This window comes from Hyperolius riggenbachi, chromosome 7, assembly GCF_040937935.1.
Source record: "Hyperolius riggenbachi isolate aHypRig1 chromosome 7, aHypRig1.pri, whole genome shotgun sequence".
Lineage (NCBI taxonomy): Eukaryota > Metazoa > Chordata > Amphibia > Anura > Hyperoliidae > Hyperolius > Hyperolius riggenbachi.
In genome coordinates this window covers 300,545,798-300,572,447 of record NC_090652.1, presented here as the reverse complement: position 1 = coordinate 300,572,447, position 26,650 = coordinate 300,545,798, and the positions used below count along the sequence as shown (strand labels likewise).

At 47.8% G+C, this 26,650-nt stretch overlaps 1 protein-coding gene across 1 annotated transcript in view; it reads left to right on the top strand.

Annotated features, from left to right (window-relative positions):
- MAP3K2 (mitogen-activated protein kinase kinase kinase 2) overlaps positions 1-26,650 on the top strand; it is a 72,508-nt gene that overhangs the window by 7,846 nt on the left and 38,012 nt on the right. Inside the window, exons 2-5 of the mRNA XM_068247111.1 lie at positions 8,945-9,012; positions 13,294-13,412; positions 18,281-18,321; positions 23,579-23,678. Coding sequence (XP_068103212.1) covers positions 9,009-9,012; positions 13,294-13,412; positions 18,281-18,321; positions 23,579-23,678 — 264 coding nt within the window. The 5' untranslated portion in view covers positions 8,945-9,008. The remainder of the gene's footprint in view (positions 1-8,944; positions 9,013-13,293; positions 13,413-18,280; positions 18,322-23,578; positions 23,679-26,650) is intronic.

Genomic DNA, 26,650 nt, shown 5'->3' with positions numbered 1-26,650 from the left:
TTCTATCTGGGTACGAGAGAGAACGGCGCAGGATACAGCCGGTATATGGCTGATCCTGCTGCTGCACAAGATCCCGGCGGCATAAATACTATTCCCCCTCCAGGCCGCCATGGATAGTGGGGGAATGAAATAATTCGGCTTCCAGCAATTGCTGGAGGCCGAATTATTGTATTTTAATTGTAACTGCAGCTCCGTCTTCTGATGCGCCAAAGTTACTCCCTGTGCGCTGCTATAGGCGTCATTCCTATTACAGCCTATGGTGGCGCCGGCTGGGCCGAAATCTCCATGCGCTGGAATCACTGTGTTCGCTTCTATCGGCCCCCTGCAGCTGTCATGTCCCACGCCCTCCTCCTCCGATCACCCGTTCCTCGCCGCTGGTTCCAGTCTAATATTCGTCTAAACTAGGGGTCCCCTAACGTTTTGGGTTGAGGTCGGGTCAACATACTTCAGACTCCTGGGGGGCCTGAGTATGCATAAAATGATGTAGAAGTCTTTGCAGGCCAAACAGTGAAGCATACCCAGGTGACAACCTGCAGTGGACAGCAGTGTCACCTGATGTGGAATTTGATTGGAAACCAACAAATTACTGCTTTCTGGCTTCCATATGGATGGGTGGTGCCAGCACTGCTATTCTATATGCGGACCACCAATATTTAAAGATGTAGCTGCCCTCATCTATAAGTAATACATTTTGGGCATGGGGGGCCGGTAAAAAAGCCTCAGGGGGCCACATTCGGCCCGCGGGCCTTAGTTTGAGGACCACTGGTCTAAACAGACAAATAATGCTTGCATAATCGGGAGCTTACTGCGCAGGTGCGGTACGAAGTTTTCTTGTACTGCGCCTGCGCAGTAAGCTCCTGATGACGCGCGCAGATTACACCGGGACCGGCGGTGGGGAACGACGCATCGGAAGAGGACGATGTGGTACATTACGGCTGCAGGGGGCTGATAGAAGCCCCAGGTAAGTGTCAGCTTGTTTGATTTTTACAATACCACAGAACCCCTTTAAAGTTCCTGCTTGCCGATTGAATAAGGTCAGTTCCTTATATTACAACTGTGCACTGTATGCGCATCGTTGTATGTATATGCGTGATAGTCTCCACCGACACCATGCGTTAATAATGGTATGTACATCAAGCAGCGAGATTCCACTTACATGCTCCTCTTGCACAATTCAGCTATAGCGCTGGAGTCCCGGCCGGTGACTCTACGTATCGGCGGTGTCCCACTAAGGGCTCTTTCACATTAGGGCAGACTTTGTGCGTTAACGCAAACGGCAGCCGTTTGCGTCAACCAAGGTAAGATGAAAGTCCATAGACTTTCATTTTACCTTTCACACTCGACGCTGCGTTTCGATGCGTTGCGGTTCCGTCGCATCCGGGCGCAGTTTTTCCTCCAACGCACCCGCGAGCCGGCGTTTTCCGTCGGGTTTAATTACCAGCTACCGCCGCTGATTGCGTCGCACTGCAGATACCCGACGGCACGCCGCAGGCAGACAACGCGCGCAGGAGAACGGCTCCTGTTCGCGTTGTCTGATGTGAAAGAGCCCTAAGGCTTTGTTGACATCTAAAATCGAAATCGCTGACGCCAGAGATTTTCAATTTATTTTGCGTTTTTTTTTTCTCCTCCCGGCACTTAGCTGCGGTCTGTGATTTTGTGTAAAGCACTTTTCAAAGCGCTGTTGCAGAGCGCTTTTTCTCACTTCCTGACGTTAGTCAGGAAGTGAACTGTTTGACCCGGAAAAGAATAAATACAACGTGTTTATTTTTAAAAGCGATGGAGAAATTGCTATACAAATCGTTTTTTTAAGGGCTTTGCGATTTCCGTATACCTTCCATTGAGCAAAAACGATCAGAAAATGGTACAGGCAGCGCTTTGCTGAGTGGATCGGAAACGAACTGCTCAGATGTGAACCCTCTAATAGGGAATCATTACACAAGCTTTTTAGGGTGATTTTCAAAATCACTGGCGCTTGAAAAAAGGGCAAAACCGCCACTAGGTGTGAACGAGCCCTAACTGCCGGAGAGCCACTCTTTGTCACCGCGGTATCTCCCGGCTGTCCGGTAATACTGAAAATGACATCCCCATTCTCCTGGGATCCCATCTGAGTTGCTCCCTACACGCCGGCGGTATTCCACTAACTGCCCGAGAGCCGCTCATTGTGATAAGTAGAAATAAAGTTATTGGGGAATGAAAGGGAGGAGCACTGAAATGTGAAAAATACCTGCGGGCTGAAATGGTTAAAGTGGACCTGAACTCTTGCACAGGACAGAAAGAAAACAGAGTGAAATGCACCCTGTATGTATTTAGAGAGTTTACCCCGTCCAATCCCCCCTCATCTGTGACTAATCACAACTGTAATTTGATCTCTCAGCTGTGTCAGCTGACTGCCTCGGTAGAGCAGCGAATTTGTAAGTACAGGATGTTAACCCTATGTCTGCTTCCATGAAAGCAGGAAGTAGACAAACTGCAAATTTATTGTAGGATTTGTATCAGCTGTAACCAACATATGTATGTCTTTAAAGGTTATTATGCTGTTGCTTATCTTTTAGAGCGGAGAGAACGTTCTGAGTTCAGGTCTGCTTTAAGGACAGTTGTGTTATCTTTAAAAGGGAACTCTGTCCAGGCCTCTTGCAAAAGCTGTGGGATAAAGGGTATTTGTATACGGTGGAAGTATTATTAGCCCACTAATAGTCTTTGGCCTATACTCTGTCAGTCGCTGCTGCTGTTTTGCGCCTTTCTGTATTCATTGTTTTCTTTTTCCGTTTGAGTCTGTGAAGGCCGCTTATGTTGTCTGAGCCATCCTGAATGTCTCACGCCGCCTCGCTGCCCATCTGGCTAGTAAGCGCTCCCGTCAGCGGTGTGAAATGGCTCTCGTGGTGCGGAGAGTCTTGTTTGTTGTGAAATCTGAAGCTGACTCGTTTGAGGTTGAATTTCGGTGAGGAAATGTCCGCTGTGCACGTTGGGGCACAGCTTCCCTTTTATGTGGGATGTATTGTAGTAGAAACTCGACAGCATCCTGAGCTGACATGTGTATTATTTATCTCTGCCACACCTGAGGCAAAACGGAAGCCACGCCCACTCCAAACCATCGACTGAACGCCGGGCAGTCGTGGAAAGTATCTGTGGTGTCTGAGCTGCAGTGAAAATCCTCTTCCAGCTCATTGCAGATTGAAGTGAACTCAGAACTTCCTCTCTGCTTTAAAAGATAGGCAACAACCTGTCTAACAACTTTTAGGTCTCTTTTACAGTAGGACGTTGCGTTTTGATGCAATGTTAAAGGACTTACGAGGCCAAGTACAGTAAAAAAAATAAAAGAAGTTAGCTACCTGGATCAGCTTGTAAGGCACGGAGGACGCCGTCCGCGACCTCCGTGCCGTTCCGCCTGGTCCCCGCCGCCGAACAGCCCCCTGAACGGTAACAGTAGCGTGGATCGGGGGGTTGGCCTTAGAGCTGCGCAGCCGCACTCGCGGCTATGCGGACTGCGCAGCCGCGGCCAGCTCCGGCGGCCATCTTGGTACAGGCCGGGGAGCCCGACCCGGGCCGCGCGGTCGGGGACCGTTCGGGGGGCTGTTCGGAACGGAGGGCGCGGACGGCGTCCGTGCCTTACAAGCTGATCCAGGTAGCTAACTTTTATTTATTTTTTTACTGTACTTGACCTCGTAAGTCCTTTAAAGTCGCAACGCAAATTACAACGCAACGCCTCAAAAAAGTCGCAACGCAACTTAATGCCCCGTTATCGTCGCATACAGTAGAGCATACAGGCAATGAAAAGTATGCTTCCAAGTCATTACTGAGCATGTGCAAACAGTCCAACGCAGCTAATAACGTGTATAACGCACAGCATGCAGCACTTTCACTTAACGTGCAGCGTTAGACACCAACGGAACGTGTGCACTGTGAATGGGGCATTGATTTTTCACTGCAGTGAGTTATTCTGCGTTAAATGTTGTTTTAACGAGAGACTTTAACGTCGCGCTGTGAAAGAGGCCTTAAAGAAAAAACATTTCTTTGTTACAGCTGATAGAAATCCTGCAATAAATCTGCAGTGTGTCTACTTCCTGCTCTCATGGAAGCAGACATAGGGTTAACATCCTGTGTTTACCAATTAGCTGCTTTGCTGTGGCAGTTGGCTGACAGAGATCAAATTACAGTTGTGATTAGTCACAGATGAGGGGGGGATTGGACGGGGTTAAACTTTCTAAAGACATACAGGGCACATTCCTCTGTTTTCCTTCTGTCCTGTGCATGAGTTTAAGCCAATTGAGGCAAGCAATAAAGGATAACTAAAGTGAGAGGTATATGGAGGCTGCCATATTTATTCCCTTTTAAACAATACCAGTTGCCTGGCAGCCTGCTGATTTTTTTTTATTTTTTTTTCTTCATTTTTTTATGCAATAATAGTGTCTAAACCTCACACCTGACACAAGCATGAAGCTAATCCAGTCAAACGTCAGTCAGAAACCTCTTACTGTATTAGAAACTGTGGATCAGCAGGACTGCCAAGCAACGGGCATTGCTTAAAGTGAAATAAAAATGGAAATCCCTAGCCCTGTGTTTGTATTCGGCCCCCCAAGCAGTGGCTGGATAGTGTAATGGTTAAGGGCTCTGCCTCTGACACAGGAGACCTGGGTTCAAATTGTGGCGCTTCCTATTCAGTAAGCCAGCAACTATTCAGTAAGGAGTTCATGGGCGAGACTCCCCAACACTGCTACTGCCTACTGAGTGCGCTCTAGTGGCTGCCTCATAAGTGCTTTGAGTCTGACAAGAGAAAAGCGCTATATGAACACAGGAATTATTATTATTATTACCTTGTTTTACTGCCACACTTGAAAGTGTCCGGCCAGGAGATGCCGTCACATTAATAGACTACGTCTCCCGGCATGCATTGCAACGGCCGGGGTCACACTACCACCGTGGGCACTTTTGAATTGCGGCAGTGAACTCCGAGATGGAATTCATACACATGGGGGAAGGGCTAGAGTGCTGCAGCCCCCCAAGGGTAATCAATGCTTGAGGCCTCCTTTCCCTCCTCGATGACATACCAATCAAATAGGGATCAATCTGCTTGGCATATAGTGCCATAATTGACCATGTACGGCCTAGCTATAGACGCTCATAGACGCACACACCGCTGCTTGTAGAAGGGGACAGAGGAGGGGACACCGGTGGATAGGTGAGCTCGGGAGGAGGGGTACATATTACCAGGGCTGTGGAGTCGGTACAAAAACTTCCGACTCCAACTCCGACTCCTCAGTTTCTGAAACCACGACTTCAACTCCGACTCCGGGTACCCAAAATGGCTCAGACTCCGACTCCTCGACTCCGACTCCTTAGTCTAATACTTAACAGGGCTGTGGATTTTGTACAAAAATCATCCGACTCCGACTCCTCAGTTTATGAAATCAACGACTCCAACGCCGACTCCGGGTGCCCAAAATTGCCCTGACTCCAACACCTGACTCCACAGCCCTGCATATTACATGGGGGGCGGGGGTACATATTACATGGTGTTGGAGGGGTACATATTACATGGGGGGTCCGTATTACATGGGGGGCAGGGTACATATTACATGGTGGGGAGGGGTACATATTACATGGGGGGCCATATTACATGGGAGGGCGCTAGTATGCACGATTTCCAATAGACTTCATCCTGAATCTGTTGGAAATTGCTATGCAGTGTGTGAGCAGCTAATGGATCCCTCTCTGATCAGATTTGATCTGGGATCTGTCTGCTGGTCAATGTGGTGGCACTCGAGTAACGTATGAACATTTTGCTTTACTAACGATCTCCTCCTCCTATTCTGATCCCCGCTCTTCACTCCTGTGTACAAAGTTAGTGTAAGTGCTCGAATCTGGGTTATTGAAATTGGTAAACCCGAATCCGCCAGTTGCCTCTCTTCAGCACCCAGACAAGTGGACAGGGTCAGCTCACTTATTCCCGTTGCCACACTTCAGCACACGGACAAGTGGACAGGGTCAGCTCACTTATTCCCGTTGCCACACTTCAGCACCCGGACAAGTGGACAGGGTCAGCTCACTTATTCCCGTTGGCTCTCTTCAGCACCCGGACAAGTGGACAGGGTCAGCTCACTTATTCCCGTTGCCACTCTTCAGCACCCGGACAAGTGGACAGGGTCAGCTCACTTATTCCCGTTGCCACTCTTCAGCATCCAGACAAGTGGACAGGGTCAGCTCACTTATTCCCGTTGCCACTCTTCAGCACCCAGACAAGTGGACAGGGTCAGCTCACTTATTCCCGTTGCCACTCTTCAGCACCCAGACAAGTGGACAGGGTCAGCTCACTTATTCCCGTTGCCACTCTTCAGCACCCGGACAAGTGGACAGGGTCAGCTCACTTATTCCCGTTGCCACTCTTCAGCACCCGGACAAGTGGACAGGGTCAGCTCACTTATTCCCGTTGCCACTCTTCAGCACCCGGACAAGTGGACAGGGTCAGCTCACTTATTCCCGTTGCCACTCTTCAGCACCCAGACAAGTGGACAGGGTCAGCTCACTTATTCCCGTTGCCACTCTTCAGCACCCAGACAAGTGGACAGGGTCAGCTCACTTATTCCCGTTGCCACTCTTCAGCACCCGGACAAGTGGACAGGATCAGCTCACTTATTCCCGTTGCCACTCTTCAGCACCCGGACAAGTGGACAGGGTCAGTTCACTTATTCCCGTTGCCACTCTTCAGCACCCAGACAAGTGGACAGGGTCAGCTCACTTATTCCCGTTGCCACTCTTCAGCACCCGGACAAGTGGACAGGATCAGCTCACTTATTCCCGTTGCCACTCTTCAGCACCCGGACAAGTGGACAGGGTCAGTTCACTTATTCCCGTTGCCACTCTTCAGCACCCAGACAAGTGGACAGGGTCAGCTCACTTATTCCCGTTGCCACTCTTCAGCACCCGGACAAGTGGACAGGGTCAGCTCACTTATTCGCACTTCATGTGAGTTAAACGGAATGTGAAGCTTGAATATGTGAACTCCCCTGACCCTGTCCACTTGTCTGGGTGCTGAAGTGTGGCGATGGGAGAATTTACATTTTCACATCTCAATAACACAACTTTGAACACTGACACTATACAGGATTTCTCACGCGCTTCTCCTCTCCTTTGGTTCACCCTCCCTGAATCACTTCAACACACTCCAACCTTGATAATGTTCAAATGCAACCTAACAGCTCACTTTTTCATTCAAATGTATAACCTGACAGTGCCACAGATCAAGCTAGTGCTGTATAAATCAGTGTTCCCCAACCCTATCCTTAAGTTTCACCAACAGTGCATGTTTTGTATAAAGCAAAAGTTACAAAAAAGGATATCCCGCTACACGGATTGGCAAGGTAAAAAAATCCAAGGCTTTATTTAGAACATCAAATGACACAGAGAAAAGCTCACGCGTATCGGAGCTCTGCATGGCTCCTTAACCTCCTTGCCGGTTATCCCGAGCTCAGCTCGGGGTAACCTGCGCAGGAGGATTTCTCATGCCCCACTGGGCCGATTTGCATAATTTTTTTTTTCCCTACACGCAGCTAACACTTTGCTAGCTGCGTGTGGTACGCGATCGCCGCCGCTACCCGCCGCGCCGCGCCGCCCCTCCCCCCCCCCAGACCCCTGCTCAGCCTGGCCAATCAGTGCCAGGCAGCGCTGAGGGGTGGATCGGGATTCCCTCTGACGTCGGTGACGTCATCCCGCCCCGTCACCATGGCGACCGGGGAAGCCCTGCAGGAAATCCCGTTCTGAACGGGATTTCCTGCTTACTCTGAGCGATCGGAGGGGGGGGGGGGGGGGATGCTGCTGCTCAGCGGCTATCATGTAGCGAGCCCTGGATTTGAGAAAAAAAAAAGTGCTGCGCTGCCTCCTTGCCGGCGGGAATTGGACCGGCAAGGAGGTTAATCAAGCTATGGTTAAGGAGCTCTGCAGTGGTGGTTGCAGCGGCTCTATCTTCCATTGCTGTTTTGTATAAAGCCACAGAGGTAGTTAATCAGCTCTGCTGAGATACTTACTCCACCTGTGCATGTTTGTGGTTTCCTGCAAAACATGTACTGTTGGTGGGCCTTGAGGACAGGGTTGGGGAACTCTGGTATAAATGAATCATAATACAGGACATATTAGCAGAGGTGATGAGAAACTTTTCCCAGTATTTGTGCAGAAAAGAAGGTATGGATTCTTTGGTACTTTTCAGTTAGCCAGGCGCATCCACTAGGTGGCGATAAAACTCCACCCGAATCACAGCTTTCCCTATTATCCATGGCGGCCTGGAGGGGGAATAGTAATTATCGCCACCTGGTGGTTGCGCCCGGCTAACGGAAAAGTACTGATACTTTTCATGTTCTAGTAAAAACTTTCCCCTTTAGCAGGGCCTGACGTATCTCCTCTGCAGGGATTCTGCCAGGACACTTTGCTGTGGAACTCTGGGACTGGCATCTCTGTGTTTCCCCAGAGGAATCGCTTTGCATGGCTCGTTGTTGTATTTAGTCTGCTCTGCGTTCTGCAGAGGGCACATCATGTCCTGCGCCATTCTATGTCGTGCCGCACAGCCTAGGAACGCCATCAGTGCGTGGAGAAAGCTGTTCTCGTGGGGGGGGGGGACAGCATCATTTTGGATTAACACAGGAGTTTTAGTCTTGTGTTGCCGTTCCAGTGTTTCAGGTCGGACCGGTTGCTGGTCTTTGCTGTTGTTTTTGCTTTTGTTTGCATGCAGCACTGCACTCCCCCTGGTGGTCTTTGGAGAATACTGCCCAGGAGTTTGAGTCTGATGGCAAAGCGGCTGCCGTTGATTGCAGACTTGTTCAAATAAAACTTGTTTTGTCAGCCGCCGTGCACAAAAAGCCAGCCTAGATGTGCGATGGCATTTGGGGGAGTGGGGGGGGGGGGGTTTCTGTATGAACAAGTGTATGATTCTTTCTGATGATGATCTTTTCACTTGCAGGTGGAGAGACTGGACTGCACATGGGATCATCTCCCTGACAGATTGCTGAGAAGTGGCTGCCATTATGGGTAAGCCTGCTCCTTCAGCTTGTCGTCATTTATCATAAACTCCGTTGTCTATTTGTTAATGTTCTCCCAGAAATTATACGCAGAGTACATTAGTGTAAAGTTAAACAAAGTTTCTACCCAGAATCCCTAATTTCAAAATACTCCTGCTTTAAAGGATAACTGAATTGAGAGGGATATGGAGGCTGCCATATTGATTTCCATGTAAGCAGTTGCCTGGCTGTCCTGCTGATCCTCTGCCTCTAATACTATTAGCCATAGCCCCTGAACAAGCATGCAGCAGATCAGGTGTTTGACATTATTGTCAGATCTGACAAGATTAGCTGCATGCTTGTTTCTGGTGTGATTCAGACACTACTGCAGCCAAATAGATCAGCATTGCTGCCAGGGAACTGGTATTGTTAAATATGGCAGCCTCCATATCCCTCACACCTCAAGTTCACTTTGACAGAAGCACTTGCAAAATCATTAAAAACCTCTGATTTTTACGAATGACAAAAATTAATACTTGCCTTCGGGAGAGGAAATCCTCCAGATGCTTCCACCGTCTTCCTCCGCTAGGCTGTTTCGTATCTGAGACCCTCGAAGCTCGCGGCCGCACCACGCCTGTATGGTCAGCTGAGACGGATCAGAGGTACTGCCTCTGCCTGTGAAGCCTGCATAGCAGCATGGACAGAAAAAGCCAAGCCCGATTGGGTCCGTTCTGCTGTGCATGCACGAGCCATCGTCAATATGGACCAGAGGTACTGCCTCTGCCTATGAAGCCTGCATAGCAGCATGGACAGAAAAAGCCAAGCTCGATTGGGTCCGTTCTGCTGTGCATGCACGAGCCATCGTCAATATGGACCAGAGGTACTGCCTCTGCCTGTGAAGCCTGCATAGCAGCATGGACAGAAAAAGCCAAGCCTGATTGGGTCCGTTCTGCTGTGCATGCACGAGCCATCGTCAATATGGACCAGAGGTACTGCCTCTGCCTGTGAAGCCTGCATAGCAGCATGGACAGAAAAAGCCAAGCCTGATTGGGTCCGTTCTGCTGTGCATGCACGAGCCATCGTCAATATGGGACCAGAGGTACTGCCTCTGCCTGTGAAGCCTGCATAGCAGCATGGACAGAAAAAGCCAAGCCTGATTGGGTCCGTTCTGCTGTGCATGCACGAGCCATCGGCAAAGGCTTGTCAACGATCATTTGAGGTACGCAGAGCGGGAACGGCTCCTGTGCAGGAGGCCGGGAGAAGCCTCTGGATTATCATTTAGGTGAGTATCCGATTGGGGCACATTTTGTTTTCCCTACAGGTATCCTTTAATGGCAAATTGAAGTGAGTGCAATTTTCAGGCTGCCATCTTCATCCATCAACCTACCTAGCGGTATCATTACTTCTGGATTTTAGGATCTAGAAGTGGTGCAATTTTTTCACAAGTTTTTATACCCTAAAAGCCAGGGGAAAAAAAATCAAACCACTAGATGGGGGCATCCCTGCTCAGACTCCTTTCCCTGGAATCCAGCACTGAAGCTCTCCTTCCGTCCTCCAGGTGGTGGTGTACCCCTATAGTGAGATTGCCTTCTGTCGTCATGGTGACAGACGGCGATCTCACCAGAGGGATCGGAAGCCTCCGAGGCCAGGAAGGAGAATCGCTGCCAGCAGCTGGTTTCAGGGGGAGGCGAGTTACAAATGCCCACTGCACACAGGCTCTGCATGTACCTCCCGAAGGATCCCCCGAGTCAGACTCAGGGTTACTTATCGGAGCTGCGGATTTCCTGCCCAAGCCTGACTCTGGGTTACCGCTAAGGCTGCCATCGGGACCCGGTGGAGACCAGAGCTGCAGGGACACAAGTGACTTCTTGGGGCTGAAGGAAGCCCCAGGTGAGTAAATTAGTTGTAATTTGATCATTTTTCCGGTGTCACCTGACTGCCATGGCAGAGATGGCAGATAAGTTCATTTGAAAGCACAGGATGTTAACCCTATGTCTGCTTCCATGAAGGCAGGAAGTAGGCACACTGCAGATTTACTGCAGTAATTGTATTAGCTGCAACAAATGTTTTTCTTTAAAGGTGGTTATGCTGTTGCTTATCTTTTAGAGCAGAGAGGAATTTCTGAGCTCAGGTCCGCTTTAAGAGCTTAATGCTTCAAAATCTCCCCCCCCCCCCCCCCCCCCCCCGCTCGGTCAATACACCTCACCACTGAGCCCTACATTTGGCATGAGAGGAAGTTTCTGAGTCTTGCCAGATTGCGGTCTCATGATACAATCTTTGATAAGTGCCTTCATTGTGTTCAGCCAGTCAGCACACGGTTAAAGCGTGTAATTTGTGATTCTGCCACGGGTGTCATGTTCAGCGGGCCGAGAAGGTCTCCTCTCCAGAGCCGCTCTGCTCCTGAAAAGACGCCATTGTTTGTGCCGTACAAACACATGATGTCATGTCTGGGAGCAGCATTGTATGTGGGTCAGGCTGCAATCCAGAGCGCAGGAGAGGTGAGGTCATCAAGGTGAGTGCTGCTCAGCTGCGGAGACACATCTACAGAGCTCCTCCTCCTGTACTGCACAACTGCTGCCTCTGTCCTGCACAAATAGGAGGTTTAGGGCACCCTTTTCAGTTCTGGAAGACCTCTCGTGACTGCGTAATATGTTGGCGCTTTATAAATACAATAAATAAATAATAAACAATACAGGTGAAACTCGAAAAATTTGAATATAATGCAAAAGTGCATTTATGTCAGTAATTCGGAACCAGACTGAAAGACCATTTAAAATTGACCTGAACTCTTGCACAGGACAGAAGGAAAACACATGGAAATTCCCCCTGCATGTATTTAGAGAGGTAATTCCCCGTCATGTGTGACTAGGCACAAGTTGTGATTTGATCTCTCAGGTGTGTCGGCTGGCTGCCTCGGCACAGTGGCTAATTTGTAAACACAGGATGTTAACCCTATGTCTGCTTACGTGAAAGCAGGAAGCAGACACACTGCATATTTATTGCAGGCTTTGTGTCAGCTGTAACAAACGTTTTTCCTTAACCTGTACATGACCACTGTATCATGTATTTACGCCCTCCTGCGCAACGCTTTAAAAAGGGGGGGGGGGGGTGTAAATACACATACCTGCTTTGTTTGTTTCAGCTGCAATCCCGCCGTTCAAAGATAGGGGAATGGGAAAAGCGTGTTCCCAAACCCGATCACAGTGGCTATAATGAATGAAAGCCAGCGTCAGCTAGACGCAACTGATACTCTAACTACACTAACTACTTCTGAGTACTGTTTGCAGTACTGGGTAATTTAGTGTAGCACCATCTTGTGGCCAAAAAGTAAAAATGCACCCACACATACACTTTTGATATAGAAATTATTATTATTATTTAGTATTTATATAGCGCCGACATCTTCTGCAGCGCTGTACAGAGTATATATTGTCTTGTCACAAACTGTCCCTCTGAAGAGCTCACAATCTAGTCCCTACCATAGTCATATGTCTGTATTATGTATTGTATATATTGTAGTCCATGGCCAATTAACTTATCTGTATGCTTTTGGGATGTGGGAGCAAACCGGAGTGCTCGGAGGAAACCCACACAGAGAACATACAGTCCTGTCCAAAAGTTTTGAGACCGTCAAAAATATTAGTTTTCACAAAGTTTGCTGCTAAACTGCTTTTATATCTTTGTTTCAGTTGTTTATGTGATGTACTGAAATATAATTATAAGTACTTCATACGTTTCAAAGGCTTTTATTGACAATTACATGAGATTTATGCAAAGAGTCAGTATTTGCAGTGTTGGCCTTTCTTTATCAGGACCTCTTCAATTCAACTGGGCATGCTCTCAATCAACTTCTGGGCCAAATCCTGACTGATAGTAACCCATTCTTTCATAATCACTTCTTTGAGTTTCTCAGAATGAGTTGGTTTTTGTTTGTCCACCTGCCTATTGAGGAATGACTACAAGTTCAATGGGATTAAGATCTGGGGAGTTTCCAGGCCATGGACCCAAAATTTGGTAGATTTTGATCGACACATTGGGCACCCTTGACCTGCACAATCTGTCATACTGTTCAAAATGTGTTGACTCTCGTACTACATGGAGGGGTAAAATTGGCCAATCACTGGCAAATCAAAATTGGTTATGTGTACCAGGCTTTAAACTTCTGCTGCCCAAAAAAAGCAAAAATAATAGCTTAGGTCTATTTATACTGGTGAGATCAGTTGCGGGAAGACGTGATGTTCATGCTGCAGATTTGTACTGAGGCCTCTTAGGCGATGTGGCGTCTGATGAGCTGTTTTGTCCTGTCTGGCAGATGAGCAGCAGGCGCTGGACTCCATCATGCAGGATCTGGTTGTGTTACACAAGGCCAGCCGCCCCGCCCTGTCCCTGCACGAATCAGGCATCTCCAAATCCACCTCGCCCAAGAAGCAGGTAAGTGACCCCTCTGCTCTCACGTCTACAGGAAGTGGCTTTACAGATATTTCAACCATACCTGAATGGAGAGACGCATGGAGGCCACCATATTTACTTCCTTCTAAACAATACCAGTTGCCTGGCTGTCTGATCTTCTGGCATCAGTAGAGTCCCAACCCTGAAACAAGCATGTGGCTAATCCAGACAGAATTGAGTTAGAGCACCTGATCTCAAATAAATTATGTGGTTGCACATTGGTATAAAGTGTTATCAAAACAATCTACTGTATATACTCGCATATAAGCCAAGGTACCCACTTTTCCCTTAGAAACCAGGAAAAAGTGTTTGACTCTCATATAAGCCCCTCCATGGTAGCCTGATGTGCCCCCAGTACAAGTCAGCCCCTCTCCCCATAGCAAGATGTGCCACAAGGATGATACAGCTGTCTCAGGACGCCACTAGATGACCTCATAGATATCAGACACAGCGATTGCCACACAGGACGAATCCCCGATCATTGCACCGCTGACATGTTGCTTGCACGCTCCGCTCCACAAGCCAGGGGACACAGGTAGTGTTGAGTAGCGCACTCTGTACACCATGTTGCAGGGGATGGGGGGCACGGACACAGCAGGGAGCCAGCAGGCAAGAGCAGGATCACTAGTGCAAGATCCTTACGCTCCTCTGCCAGTAACAAAACCTGCTCCACCATCTATTCTGCTCCACTGACTCGCATATAAGCCGAGGGGGTAACTTTTTAGCACATTTTTTGTACTGAAAAATTAGGCTTATACGTGAGTATACACAGTACTTTATTTAATCAAAAAAGGTGACTAGAACAATTAAAATCAGCACAGCGGAGCTCCGGTTGCACATTGCATAATCCATGCATTCACACAAACACTCTTGACCGGTCATATAAGGACTTATTGCCAACACAAATGCAGCTCTTTATAATAAAGCAAGATTGATATCAGTATATCACACTAAGCAACAGAGTCTCGGTAGTAAACTGCATATCCGTAAGGAAAATCTTCTATTTGTTGATCCAATATCAAATACTAATTGCAGTCCTGGCCCTTTATAGAATGGCCCAAAGTGACCGATCTGTCAGTTTTAGCCTTTTACGCATGCTGGGTCTCACAGCCCAGTGCGCACTAGCCTCCTGCAGGGCCGCGGCTGCTTACTACCTGCAGTTGTATGTCAGTTGTTATCAAGGTGCATTTCATCCACCGGTGTTGGGGAGACCTGTAGCGATAGTATGATGCAACCCAGCGTAGTTAGTCTCCCTGGCCGCCTGTCATGCGGACCGCGGGGGTAACGTACAAATCCAGCTACCATGCAGAGCTCAGCATGCTGTGAGCTCCGCCTACCAACGCGTTTCACACCCTCTAGGCGTTTCGTCAGGGAATGAACGGCGCTCCACTCGCTGCACGTTGATCTCTGCGTGGTAGCTCATCAGTTTCATCAGACTTCATCAGTTTCAAAAGGCTAACTATTAATTACGTAAAAGCTTGATTAAAGGATACCTGAAGTGACACGATGAGATAGACGTGTATGTACAGTGCCACAAACACTAATAACTATGCTGTGTTCCTTTTTTTCTTTCTCTGCCTGAAAGAGTTAAATATCAGGGATGTAAGTGGCTGACTCAGTCCTGACTCAGACAGGCAGTGACTACAGTGTGACCCTCACTGATAAGAAATTCCAACTATAAAACACTTTCCTAGCAGAAAATGTCTTCTGAGATCAGGAAAGAGATAAAAAGGTCAATAGTTCATAGATATTTAGCTCTGGCATACTTCAATGAATGTCATTGAGCAAAAACAATAAAACTTAAAAAGTAGACTTAAACATAAGATAAAACTGTAGAATATCTCAAAAAGTCATTTTTAGGAGAAGGAAGATAGATACAATTGTTTATTTCATTCGTTTATTTTCGCTTCGGGTGTCCTTTAATGGGTTCAACTGTCCTATGATCCTCACATGATCTGATTCTGGCAAAGTTTGGTCCTGCCAACATTAATTCTTATTCCTGCAGTGACTTAAAGCGGCAAGTTAAATTTGAGGTTCTTTACTGATGAATGGGGACCAAGGATGATCAATGATATGCAAATACTTCCGAGTTGATGTAAATGTATTCAAATTTTTATGCGGATATACACAGCTTCAAAATGGACCAATCAGTTTAAACTGATTGGTCCATTTTTAAACTGCATATATTTGTATATACTCGGAAATGTTTGCATCACATTGATCATGTTTCCCTAATAGGGGATGGTCTATAAAATGCTAATAATACGATAATTCGATAACCTTTAACTTCCTTGGCGGTCTATTAAAAACCGCCAGGGGGCAGCGCAGCACTAATTTAGCCCAGGGACGTCTAAGGGAGTCCCGATCCACCCCTCAGCGCTGCCTGGCACTGATTGGCCAGGCAGCGCTGGGGGGGGGGGGAGGGGCGGCGGCACGGCGCGGTGAACAGCGGCAATCGAGCGCGGAGCGGCTGCGATTGTAATACAGACGCAGCTAGCAAAGTGCTAACTGCGTGTTGCAAAAAAAAAGTGAGCACTGAGAAATCCTCCTGCGCGGCATAGCCCGAGTTCAGCTCGGGCTTACCGCCAGGAAGGTTAAGACTCCATCGCAGTTTCCTGTTATGACTCAATCGAGATTTGCAAGCCATTGCCTCCTAATAACGGGCTATACCATCCATCTCCTAGGATGCTTATACATATATAGTGTCCATACACAGTACTGTCACACACACTTATTTTAGGGCCCACGTTGACCATCTTGGCAAGTCTTTAACCACTTGATGACCCACCCTTTACCCCCCCTTAAGGACCAGCGCTGGTTTGATTGATCTGTGCTGGGTGGGCTCTGCAGCCCCCAGCACAGATCAGGGTGCAGGCAGGGAGATCAGATTGCCCCCCTTTTTTCCCCCCTATGGGGATGATGTGCTGGGGGGGTCTGATCTCTCCTGCCTGCTGTGGGTGGCGGGGGGGGGCACCTCAAAGCCCCCCTCCGCGGCGAAATTCCCCCTCCCTCTCCTACCTGCTGCCTCCCCCTGGTGTTCCGGGCTGCACAGGACGCTATCCGTCCTGTGCAGCCAGTGACAGGATGTGGTCTGTCACATGGCGGGGATCCCCGGCCGCTGATTGGCCGGGGATCGCCGATCTGCCTTACGGCGCTGCTGCGCAGCAGCGCCGTACAAATGTAAACAAAGCGGATTATTTCCGCTTGTGTTTACATCTAGCCTGCGAGCCGCCATCGGCGGCCCGCAGGCTATTCACGGAGCCCCCCGCCGTGATTTGACAGGAAGCAGCCGCTCGTACGAGCGGCTGCTTCCTGATTAATTAGGCTGCAGCTGGCGACGCAGTACTGCGTCGCTGGTCCTGCAGCTGCCACTTTGCCGACGCACGTTATGAGTGTGCGGTCGGCAAGTGGTTAAAGGACACCTGAAACCAGAGAGATATATGGAGGCTGCCACATCTATTTCCTTTTAAGTAATACCAATTGCCTGGCTATCCTGCTGATCTTTCTGGCTGCAGTAGTGTCTGAATCACACACCTGAGGCAAGCATGAAGATAAAGTAGTCACACTTTAGTCAGAAACACCTGATCTGCTTGCTAGTTCAGGGGCTATGGCTAAAAGTATTAGCGGCAGAGGATCAGCAGGGCAGCCAGGAAATGTGCATTGTTTACAAGGTAATAAATATGACAGCCTCCATATCCCTCTCATGTCAGGTTCCCTTTAAAGGCTATTGTAATTTAAAAAGAACCAAGTGCCACTTTTTTTTCCTGGTTTCTAATAGCTATAGGAGCTACCGTGTTCCCCCTACCCTTCTAGCTGCCCATTATTTATCCGGGAATCTGTGAAGATAGCATATGTGACTTCTGTAAACTCTTTGAAGCACAGTGTCCAATCTACCCACCACCGCTGTGCTGATGAAAGCTTCTGTTTGCTCTCTGCTAATGTGCGTAATACAGGTAGTCTCCGGTTTACGAACGCCCGACTTACGAATGACCCGCTGATACGAACACCCGCCACGATGAAGTCACGCCGCCGGGGACTACCTCTTCTGCTGCCGTTTTTAATGCAGAGTAGGCGCAGCAGAAGGTAGATAGAGGACAACTCACCTGATCCTCGGCGGTAGAAGGTCCCATCGTGCTGCCCGGCCCGTCCTCTCGCTCAGTCCACTGTCCCCCCAGCGGCTTCTTATGCGTCGTATAATGATGCAATCAGGAAAAGCCCCCTAGTGGCGGCGCCTCCTGATGCGTCATTATGCGACGACGCATGTGAAGCCGCCGGGGGGACAGTGGATGAAGAGAGAGGACGGGCCGGGCAGCACGATGGGATCTTCTACCGCCGAGGATCAGGTGAGATGTCCTCTACCTTCCGCTGTGCCTAGTCTGCATTAAAAACGGGGGCAAAGGTGGCTGTCCTGACTTAAGGACAGATTCAGGTTAAGAACGAGTCAACAGCCCCTATCTCGATCGTTAACCGAGGACTACCTGTACAATTACATCCATCCTAATCTGCCTGAAACTTCTGTGGTCGGGCAGGCTGTGGAAGCATGGTAATAAAGGTCTCTGCTAAACTTTTAAATGTAAAAAGAATAGGTCAAATTGAAGGGGTTATTTTGAGCCACGTCGTTGGAATGACTTTTTAATGTGCTATTGAGATGTCCTGGGTGCTAACAGTGGTTCTTGGTTCACTTTAAAGCATCAAGTTTATAGCATTTCGGGCAGATAGTTTATTAGCAGTAACTCTCTTTCTGCCTGTCTCTGTTCACACTGTTGGAAGTCTGCTTTGCACAGTTAGCGTTTATGGGTTTTAGATTGCTTTAGGGTGGTTTGTATTCATTTCTTTATCTTTCATTGCAGAATGATGTACGAGTTAAATTTGAACATCGCGGAGAGAAGAGGTAAGACGAGAATCCTTTGCGTCGCCCGACCGCTGTGGGCATAATTGGATACACTGCTGAGATCTGGATAGATCGGCACGCAGCAGAGATAACGTTTCTGAGCGGTTACGTTTGCCGGTATAAGGAAATGACCTCCTGCCGTCCTGGTTTCGTCTTTTCCTTTGTGCGCGTGGTTTTGGCATTAAGAATAGCAAGTTCAATAAATAGCCGCAAAAGTAGGAAGGCTGAAAATAATCCATACTGCAGCCTCAGGAGGAATATAAACACAGCCTGAGGTGTCATCTATGTTAAAGAGACTCTGTAACATGAAAAAGATCCCCTGGGGGGTACTCACCTCGGGTGGGGGAAGCCTCCGGATCCTAATGAGGCTTCCCACGCCATCCTCTGTCCCACGGGGGTCTCGCTGCAGCCCTCCGAACAGCCGGCGACTGTGCCGACTGTCAGTTCAATATTTACCTTTGCTGGCTCCAGCGGGGGCGCTGTGGCGACTTTGCACGGAAATAGACGGAAATACCCGATCTCCGTCGGGTCCGCTCTACTGCGCAGGCGCCGGAAACTTGCGCCTGCGCAGTAGAGCAGACCCGACGGTGATCGGGTATTTCCGCCTACTTCGGCGCCGAGAGGCATCAGAGCGCCTGCGCAGGAGCCAGGAAGGTAAATATTGCGTCACGGCTGTACGGAGGGCTACAGCGAGACCCCCGAGGGACGCAGGACGGCGTGGGAAGCCTCATTAGGATCCTGAGGCTTCCCCCACCCGAGGTGAGTACCCCCCAGGGGCCGTTTTGTCGTTACAGTTCCTCTTTAAAGCAAACCCAAAGTGAACATAAATGTATGAGATAATTCTATGTGTAGAGCTAATGGTAAATGGAACATTAGTAACAGAACTCTGAGGCCCATATGCAATTCACTTCTCCTGAGATGTCTCCTAGGAGATAATTTTCATCTTCTCTTTAAAGCAACTTTTTAGCTTTTTATAATTAAAAAAAGTACCTAAAAGTTGGTGAAAAGTGCTATCAAATTTATTTGGATTAATCTCTTGCTTGCTGGTGGCTTAAAGTGAACCTTAAGTCACCGATAAAAAATGAGATTTACTCACCTGGGGCTTCCCTCAGCCCCCTGCAGCCGATCGGTGCCCTGGCAGCCCCGCGACCCGCCGGCAAACACTTCTGGTTTGGCCGTCACCGGCCGACAGGCATGGGAACGCGAGTGATTCTGGAGCATCAGAGCGGGGCTGCCAGTGCACCGATCGGCTGATGGGGGCTGAGGGAAGCCCCAGGTGAGTAAATCTCATTTTTTATCGGTGACTTAAAGAGAGTCTGAAGCGAGAATAAATCTCGCTTCAGACCTCATAGTTAGCAGGGGCATGTGTGCGCCTGCTAAACCGCCGCTATCCCGCGGCTTAACGGGGGTCCCTTCACCCCCAAATCCCACTCGGTGCAGCCGGGGAGCGCTTCCTGGTTGGGGCAGGGCTAACCGCCGCAGCCCTGCCCCACGCGCGTCTGTCAGCGCGTATCTCCGCCTTTCCCCCGCCCCTCTCAGTCTTCCTTCACTGAGAGGGGCGGGGGAGAGGCGGCGATGCGCCGCTGATAGACGCGACTGGAGACAGGGCTGCGGCGGTTAGCCCTGCCTCCAGGAGCGACCAAACGTACGACCAAGTTGTGCTGGGGGGGGGATTTGGGGGTGAAGGGACCCTTGTTGTGCGGCGCAGTAGCGGCGGTTTAGCAGGGGCACACGTGCCCCTGCTAACTTTGAGCTCTGAAGCGAGATTTATTCTCGCTTCAGAGTCTCTTTAAGGTTCCCTTTAAAGCAGTGTTCCCCAACCCTGTCCTCAAGGCCCACCAACAGTGCATGTTTTGTGGAAATCCACAGAGGTAGTTATTCAGCTCCAGTGTTCTCCCCAGGCTCTTTAAGTCGGGTGCTCCACCCGGCTGGTTTTGGTGAGCACCCGGCTATCAGCTCACCAACTTCTATGCTGTAAGCAGACATGCGCATAAAAGCACCGGTCCTGCATTCTCTCATCTCACCCCACCCGGCTACTTTATCATGTCACCTGGGTGGAAAAAAAAACTGGGGACAACACTGAGCTCTGCTGGGACACTAATTACCTCACCTGTGCATGTTTGTGGTTTCCTGCAAAACATGTACTGTTGCTGGGCCCTGAGGACAGGGTTGGGGAACTATGGCTTAAAGGACCACTGTTGTGAAAATCTTGAACTTTAAAATGTGTGTAAACATATACAGGTAAGAAGTATGTTTCTTCCAGAGTAAAATGAGCCATAAATTACTTCTCTCCTATATTGCTGTCACTTACAGTAAGTAGTAGAAATCTGGCAGAACCAACAGGTTCCAACTAGTCCATCTATTCATAGGGATTCTCAGGGTTTTCTTTATTTTCAAAAGCACTTAGTAAATGGCAGTTGCTCCGTCCACGGAGGGTGGCCAGCATCTTTGTATAAATCTTTTTCAAGGAGTGTCTTTATAAATAATAAAAGCCATGCTGTGAATCCCCTAGGGAGAGATGGACTAGTCCAAAACCTGTCAGTTCTGTCTGATTTCTACTACTTACTGTAAGTGACAGCAACATAGGAGAAAAGTAATTTATGGATCATTTTACTCTGGAATAAACACGCTTCTTATTTGTATGTCTTTACATATATTTAAAATTTTAAGATTTTCACGACAGTGGTCCTTTAAAATGCATTTTTTTTAAAGGGTATGAAAATATCACATGGGAGAAAACTCGGGAGAAATAGTGAATTGCATATGGGCCTCATGCTGGGAATACACGGCTCGATTCTGGCGCTCAATCGTTTTGCCCGCTCAATTCTCTTATCTTCCGCTCGTTTTTCGTATCTTTCGCTCGTTTTTCGTATCTTTTTTCAATTAAAGCCGTATAAAACCCTGACATAATATTCAATAAAAACATGTTTTCCTACTTTTTCTATGCCATACGGTTATCATATTTGCTTTTGTGCATAAGTAGTATTCTTCATTTAGAAATTATACGTTCCCAAAGTACACTTTTTTTTCTCTGAAAGCTGACTTCGCATTTTATTTATGACTGCTTTATTCATGTTCTAACAAGCAGAAATGCTTTCTAAATTGTCTGACTTTGTTCAGGGAACCCGGCAGTGTTGGAGAAGTGTTTATTTACATTCCTCACTTGATATAATTAAACACCAGATAACATTACCAACAGCTTCTGATGCCTCCAGATTTCTCTGCACTGAACTTTTGAAGTCCTGTGTGTAACCCTTTGAATGCTGTTCTAGTAAAAAAAAAATGCTGGTTGTAGATAATACGCTGTAAATAATCTGTTAGAGCAAACAAGAAATGCTGGGTTTCATTCCGCTTTAACTTCAATGGTGAATCAAGCTTCAAAACGATTGGGCAGGAGATCGAACATGTCGGAAATTATCTATCGAGCCATCTTAATGGCTCAGAATCGAGCCGTGTATCCCCAGCATAAGTCTCCTATTTGTCTCGGCTCTGGCCTGTCCATGCGCTGCTGCAGGTTCCTCACATTCCAAGGCAGAAAAAGCACAGACTGCTCTGTGCAGAGATTACACTTCTCAGGGTGCAAAGGTTACTTCATGTCTTACACAATGCTGCAGACAGCGGCTATTAACCATCACATGCTATGCCTTGGGTGAGGGCGTGCCTTGTCACATGCACCAATACATTCCAGAGTGCAATCCTCCAGTAAGGAGACACTAGAATGCCCACAGGCGTGATAATCGGGCGGTGGGATAGGGCCCCACCTTTTAGTATTGCTGTGGTATATCTCTTAGGAATGCCCCCAGTGGTGCGTTTTGCAGGAGTGCCTTATCTTCAAGGAACATCCCTTCCCCTTGAGATTGCTGACAAGCTGCATGTTGGCTATTTCGGGGGTTGACAGCACGGCGCAAGAGGGGCAGAGAGCGGTGCATCAGGGACGCAGAGGCATTTCATGGACCAGGGAACATTCCTCTGTCCGTCCCCCCGCCCCCACATCCCACCTCGGGTACACTTTAAAGAACAAGTGACACCCGTGCTAATCTAGAAATAAAAAAAACACATCTATGAGTAGAAAAAATACTGTTTCCCCTAAAGTAAGACATCCCCTGAGAATAAGACCTAGCAGGAATTCCTCGCATGCTTGAAATGTAAGACATCCCACCCTACAGTAAGCCCTAGCAGCAGCCCACATGACACCAGCAAGTCTCCCTGAATACAATACCTGGATACAGGAGAGCAGCAGTATAATGTGAGTTCTACAGTCCTGTATGTGTGTGTCAGGCAATTTGTGTTGTTGTTGGGAGGCAGCCCTCCTGATCTGTCCTGATAAGCATCAGCAGCACTTCACCTCTTCCCAGGACACACAGCTTATCCTATCATAGCTCTGGGGAGCCTGGCAGAGAATAGACTCTTATCCACATGATCAGCAGAATCCATTTCTTATGAGAGCCAATATCTGCAAACCACAAGCTCTGTGAATGCTGCTTGTGTTTCAGCATGGCATGCAGTATATACATTTTGTATAGGAAACTACCAGTGTTTCCCCCCAAAATAAGACATCCTCTGAAAATAAGCCCTAGCACATCTTTTAGAGCAAAAATTAATATAAGACAGTGTCTTATTTTCGGGGAAACCCAGTACTAGTTCTACTTGCATAACATGTAATGTGGATTGCACTGTCCACATTATGATTCCCGTGAATTTTATAAATTAAAAGCAGAGAATCCTATTCTAGACAGTTTCCATCTTGGTTACCTTTAAATTAAGCTAATCCTGACATCATTTCCTCCCTCATTTTTTTTCTCCTCTTGCTAATTGTGTATACATTACCCACCCACCTCCCGGAGTCTTCAGACACTCCCACTGAGGTCTATACTAGGAAGTGCACTGTCCTGTGTCATTAGAAGGAGGGGGAAATAAAGGGAAGAGGAGGAATATATTATAGGTAAAAAACATGCAACTGTTTTGCCAGCCAATGGCAATTAAAGGGCCAGTGCTCCTAAGGTATGTGATATCTCCAAACCATAACAGCAGAACAAGTTTTGAATGCAGGATTAGCATCTTTATCACTTAATACACTCAGACCAGTTGCTGTTGAAATTTGATTTTTATGATGACGATCCCACTTTAAGAAGGTAGCAGTCAGTGACTCTCATGGTCATTGTTTCATTTTCCCACCTTACTGACCTTTTAGAGCGGAATAAAAAGCATTTCCATGCCCATACATGGCAAATTTAATGCAGTGACTTTGTTTTCCCAGAATCCTTCAGTTCCCGCGGCCGGTCCTGCTGGAAGACCTCTTTGATAAGGCCAAGGTGGCGTTTGGCCAGTGCATGGATCTTCATTACAGCAATAACGAGGTAAATGCCGACACCAATACTTGCGCTTCTTACTCACAATACTCCTGATCTGCGAACATCGAAGTATTGGCTTCAGTCTCGTCTTTGTGTATTTTGTCACAGAGATGCATTCATTGCAGTTGCAGTGTGATTTTTGCATCTGAATTTATATCACTCCCTTCATGTATTCCAGAATATTTGTGTAGCGTCCCAAAAATTGGCCACGCACGATCATGTTTTTAAAAAAAATTTTTTATATATTTTTCCCCTCCTGATGCTTTAATTTACGATGGATTTTTCCAGTGTATTGATACTTTTGGAAAATCTGATCAATGCATCACACGTTCAATTTTTTTCCCCTAATGATGAAAGAAATGATTGAAAAAATTACTAAGGTCTATAAATGAAGAAATTTACAATCTACCCCACACCATTCAACCTTCTGAAAGATTTATTTGGAATTTCAACCACAGGCGATAGATAAAAATCTAAAAAAAAAAAATGGGGGGGGGGTAGTCATTCAATCTCATTTTTTTCGATAAAAATGATTGGTTGTATGAATTTTAATCGAAAGAATGGGAAACTCTGTTTTATTGTATCGTGTGCTGCCTCCTTAAAGGGAAGGTTCAGGGACTGTCTAAAAAAAATAAAAATCTGCATCCACTTACCTGGGGCTTCCTCCAGCCCGTGGCAGGCAGGAGGTACCCTCGGCGTCGCTCCGCAGGCTGCCGGTGGTCTCCGGTGGCCGACCCGACCCGACCTGGCCAGGCCAGTAGTTCTGAGCCTGCGCAGTAAAGCCCGGAGGACGTCCGATGACGTCAGCGCGCCGCCGTGAGGCGCATTTTGGAACGCGGAAGGAGCCCGACCTGGCCGCCGGCCTGGCCAGGTCGGGTCGGACACCAGAGACCACCGGCAGCCTGCGGAGCAGCGCCGAGGGCACCTCCTGCCTGCCACGGGCTGGAGGAAGCCCCAGGTAAGTGGATGCGGATTTTTATTTTTTTTAGACAGTCCCTGAACCTTCCCTTTAAAGGTGGCCAAACACGATTCAATTTCTACATTTTCTTTTATAACATTTTGGTCAATTAGATTAAAAAAAATGAAACAGTTTTTTTTTTTTCTGTCTATCGGAAAAAATATTTTTTTCATTTTCCTCTTTCTTCGATTGTTTTGGTCAAATATAAGGGAAAATCTAACAATTTGATAGTACCGTGTATGGGCGCTGTAAGACTCCTAATTGGCTTTTATCTTAAAGTAGATGACCTAGTATTTCCTCAATAGTTGGGAATTTAGGTGTTCAACAAGATTTTTAGGATTCAAGCTTGCATGGCTATTTCAGGCAGATTGTATGCAGGGTGGAATAGGTCCAATCAGAATGAACAGGAAGTGCATTTGATTGGCCCAGTTCCAGAGCAGAGAACTTTCTCTCCTTTATTTGCTCACATAATTACTGTATATGCTCGCATATAAGCCGAGGTACCCACTTTTCCCTCAGAAACCAGGAAAAAGTGATTGACTTGCGTGTAAGCCCCCCTCCCCAATATAGCCCCCTCCACAGTAGCCAGATGTGCCCCCTGTACAAGTCAGCCCCCTACCCATAGCCAGATGTGCCTCAAAATCATACCGCTGTGTCTAAAGAAGCCACTAGATGGTGTCATAGATATGAGACAGTGATTGCCACACAGGAAGAATCTCCAATCCTCTGACACGTTGCTTGCACGCTCCGCTCCACCAGCCAGGAGACACAGGTAGTCCTGAGTAGCGCACTCTGTACACCACGTTGCGGGGGATGGGGGGTACGGACACAGCATTGAGCCGGCTGGTAAGAGCAGGATCACTAGTGCACAATCCTTACGCTCCTCTGCCAGTAACAAAACCTGCTGCACCATCCGTTCTGCTCCACTGACTCACATATAAGCCGAGGGGGGTAACTTTCAGCACGTTTTTTTATGCTAAAAAATTAGGCTTATACGCGAGTATATCGAGTATTAAGAGTTGATCTGTTAATTTGTCCTACAGTTGGGCAATGAAATCAGTCTGCTTCAGCGAGGTTGTAAATATGCATTCAAATGACATCAGAGAAGTCTAAGGCTCCCTGCACACTGCAAATCTGTTTTCCGATTCTGATTCCGATTCTGTTTCCGATTCCGATTTTCAATTCCGATTTTCCCTGAATACATTCAACAGAAAAACGGATCAGAAAACGCAGCATGCAGTAAAGATTAAAAATCTGAATCTGAATCGGATGTAAAAACTGATTATAAAGCGGAATCTGAATCGGAAATGCATGCAGTGTGCAAGAGGCTTTAGGCCTCTTGCACACTGCAAGTGATTCCGATTCAGATTCCGCTTTATAATCAGTTTTTACATCTGATTCCGATTTGTAGTTTGCTCCCTGCACACTGCAAATCGGAATCTGAATCGGATGTAAAAACTGATTAAAAAGCGGAATCTGAATCGGAATCACTTGCAGTGTGCAAGAGGCCTTATAGTGTTTCATATTTATTTTCATTTTGTTTTAATGCGTTAAAGCAAACATGTAACTTTTGAGTAGAATTCCACTTTAAGTTTAAAGGGGAACTGAAGAGAGAGTATATGGAGGCTACCATGTTCATTTCCTTTTAAGCATTACCAGTTGCCTGGCAGCCCTGCTGATCCTCTGCCTCTAATACTATTAGCCGTAGCCCCTGAAAAAGCATGCAGCAGATCAGGTGTTTCAGACTTTAACCACTTGATGACCCACCCTTTACCCCCCCTTAAGGACCAGCATTGAATTCTGTGATCTGTGCTGGGTGGGCTCTACAGCCCCCAGCACAGATCAAACACCAGGCAGAGAGATCAGATCACCCCCCTTTTTTCCCCACTAGGGGGATGATGTGCTGGGGGGGTCCGATCTCTCCTGCCTGCGTGTGGCTGGCGGGGGGGGGGGGCACCTCAAAGCCCCCCTCCGCGGCGAAATTCCGCTTCCCCCCTCTCCTACCTGGCCCCCTGGTGAT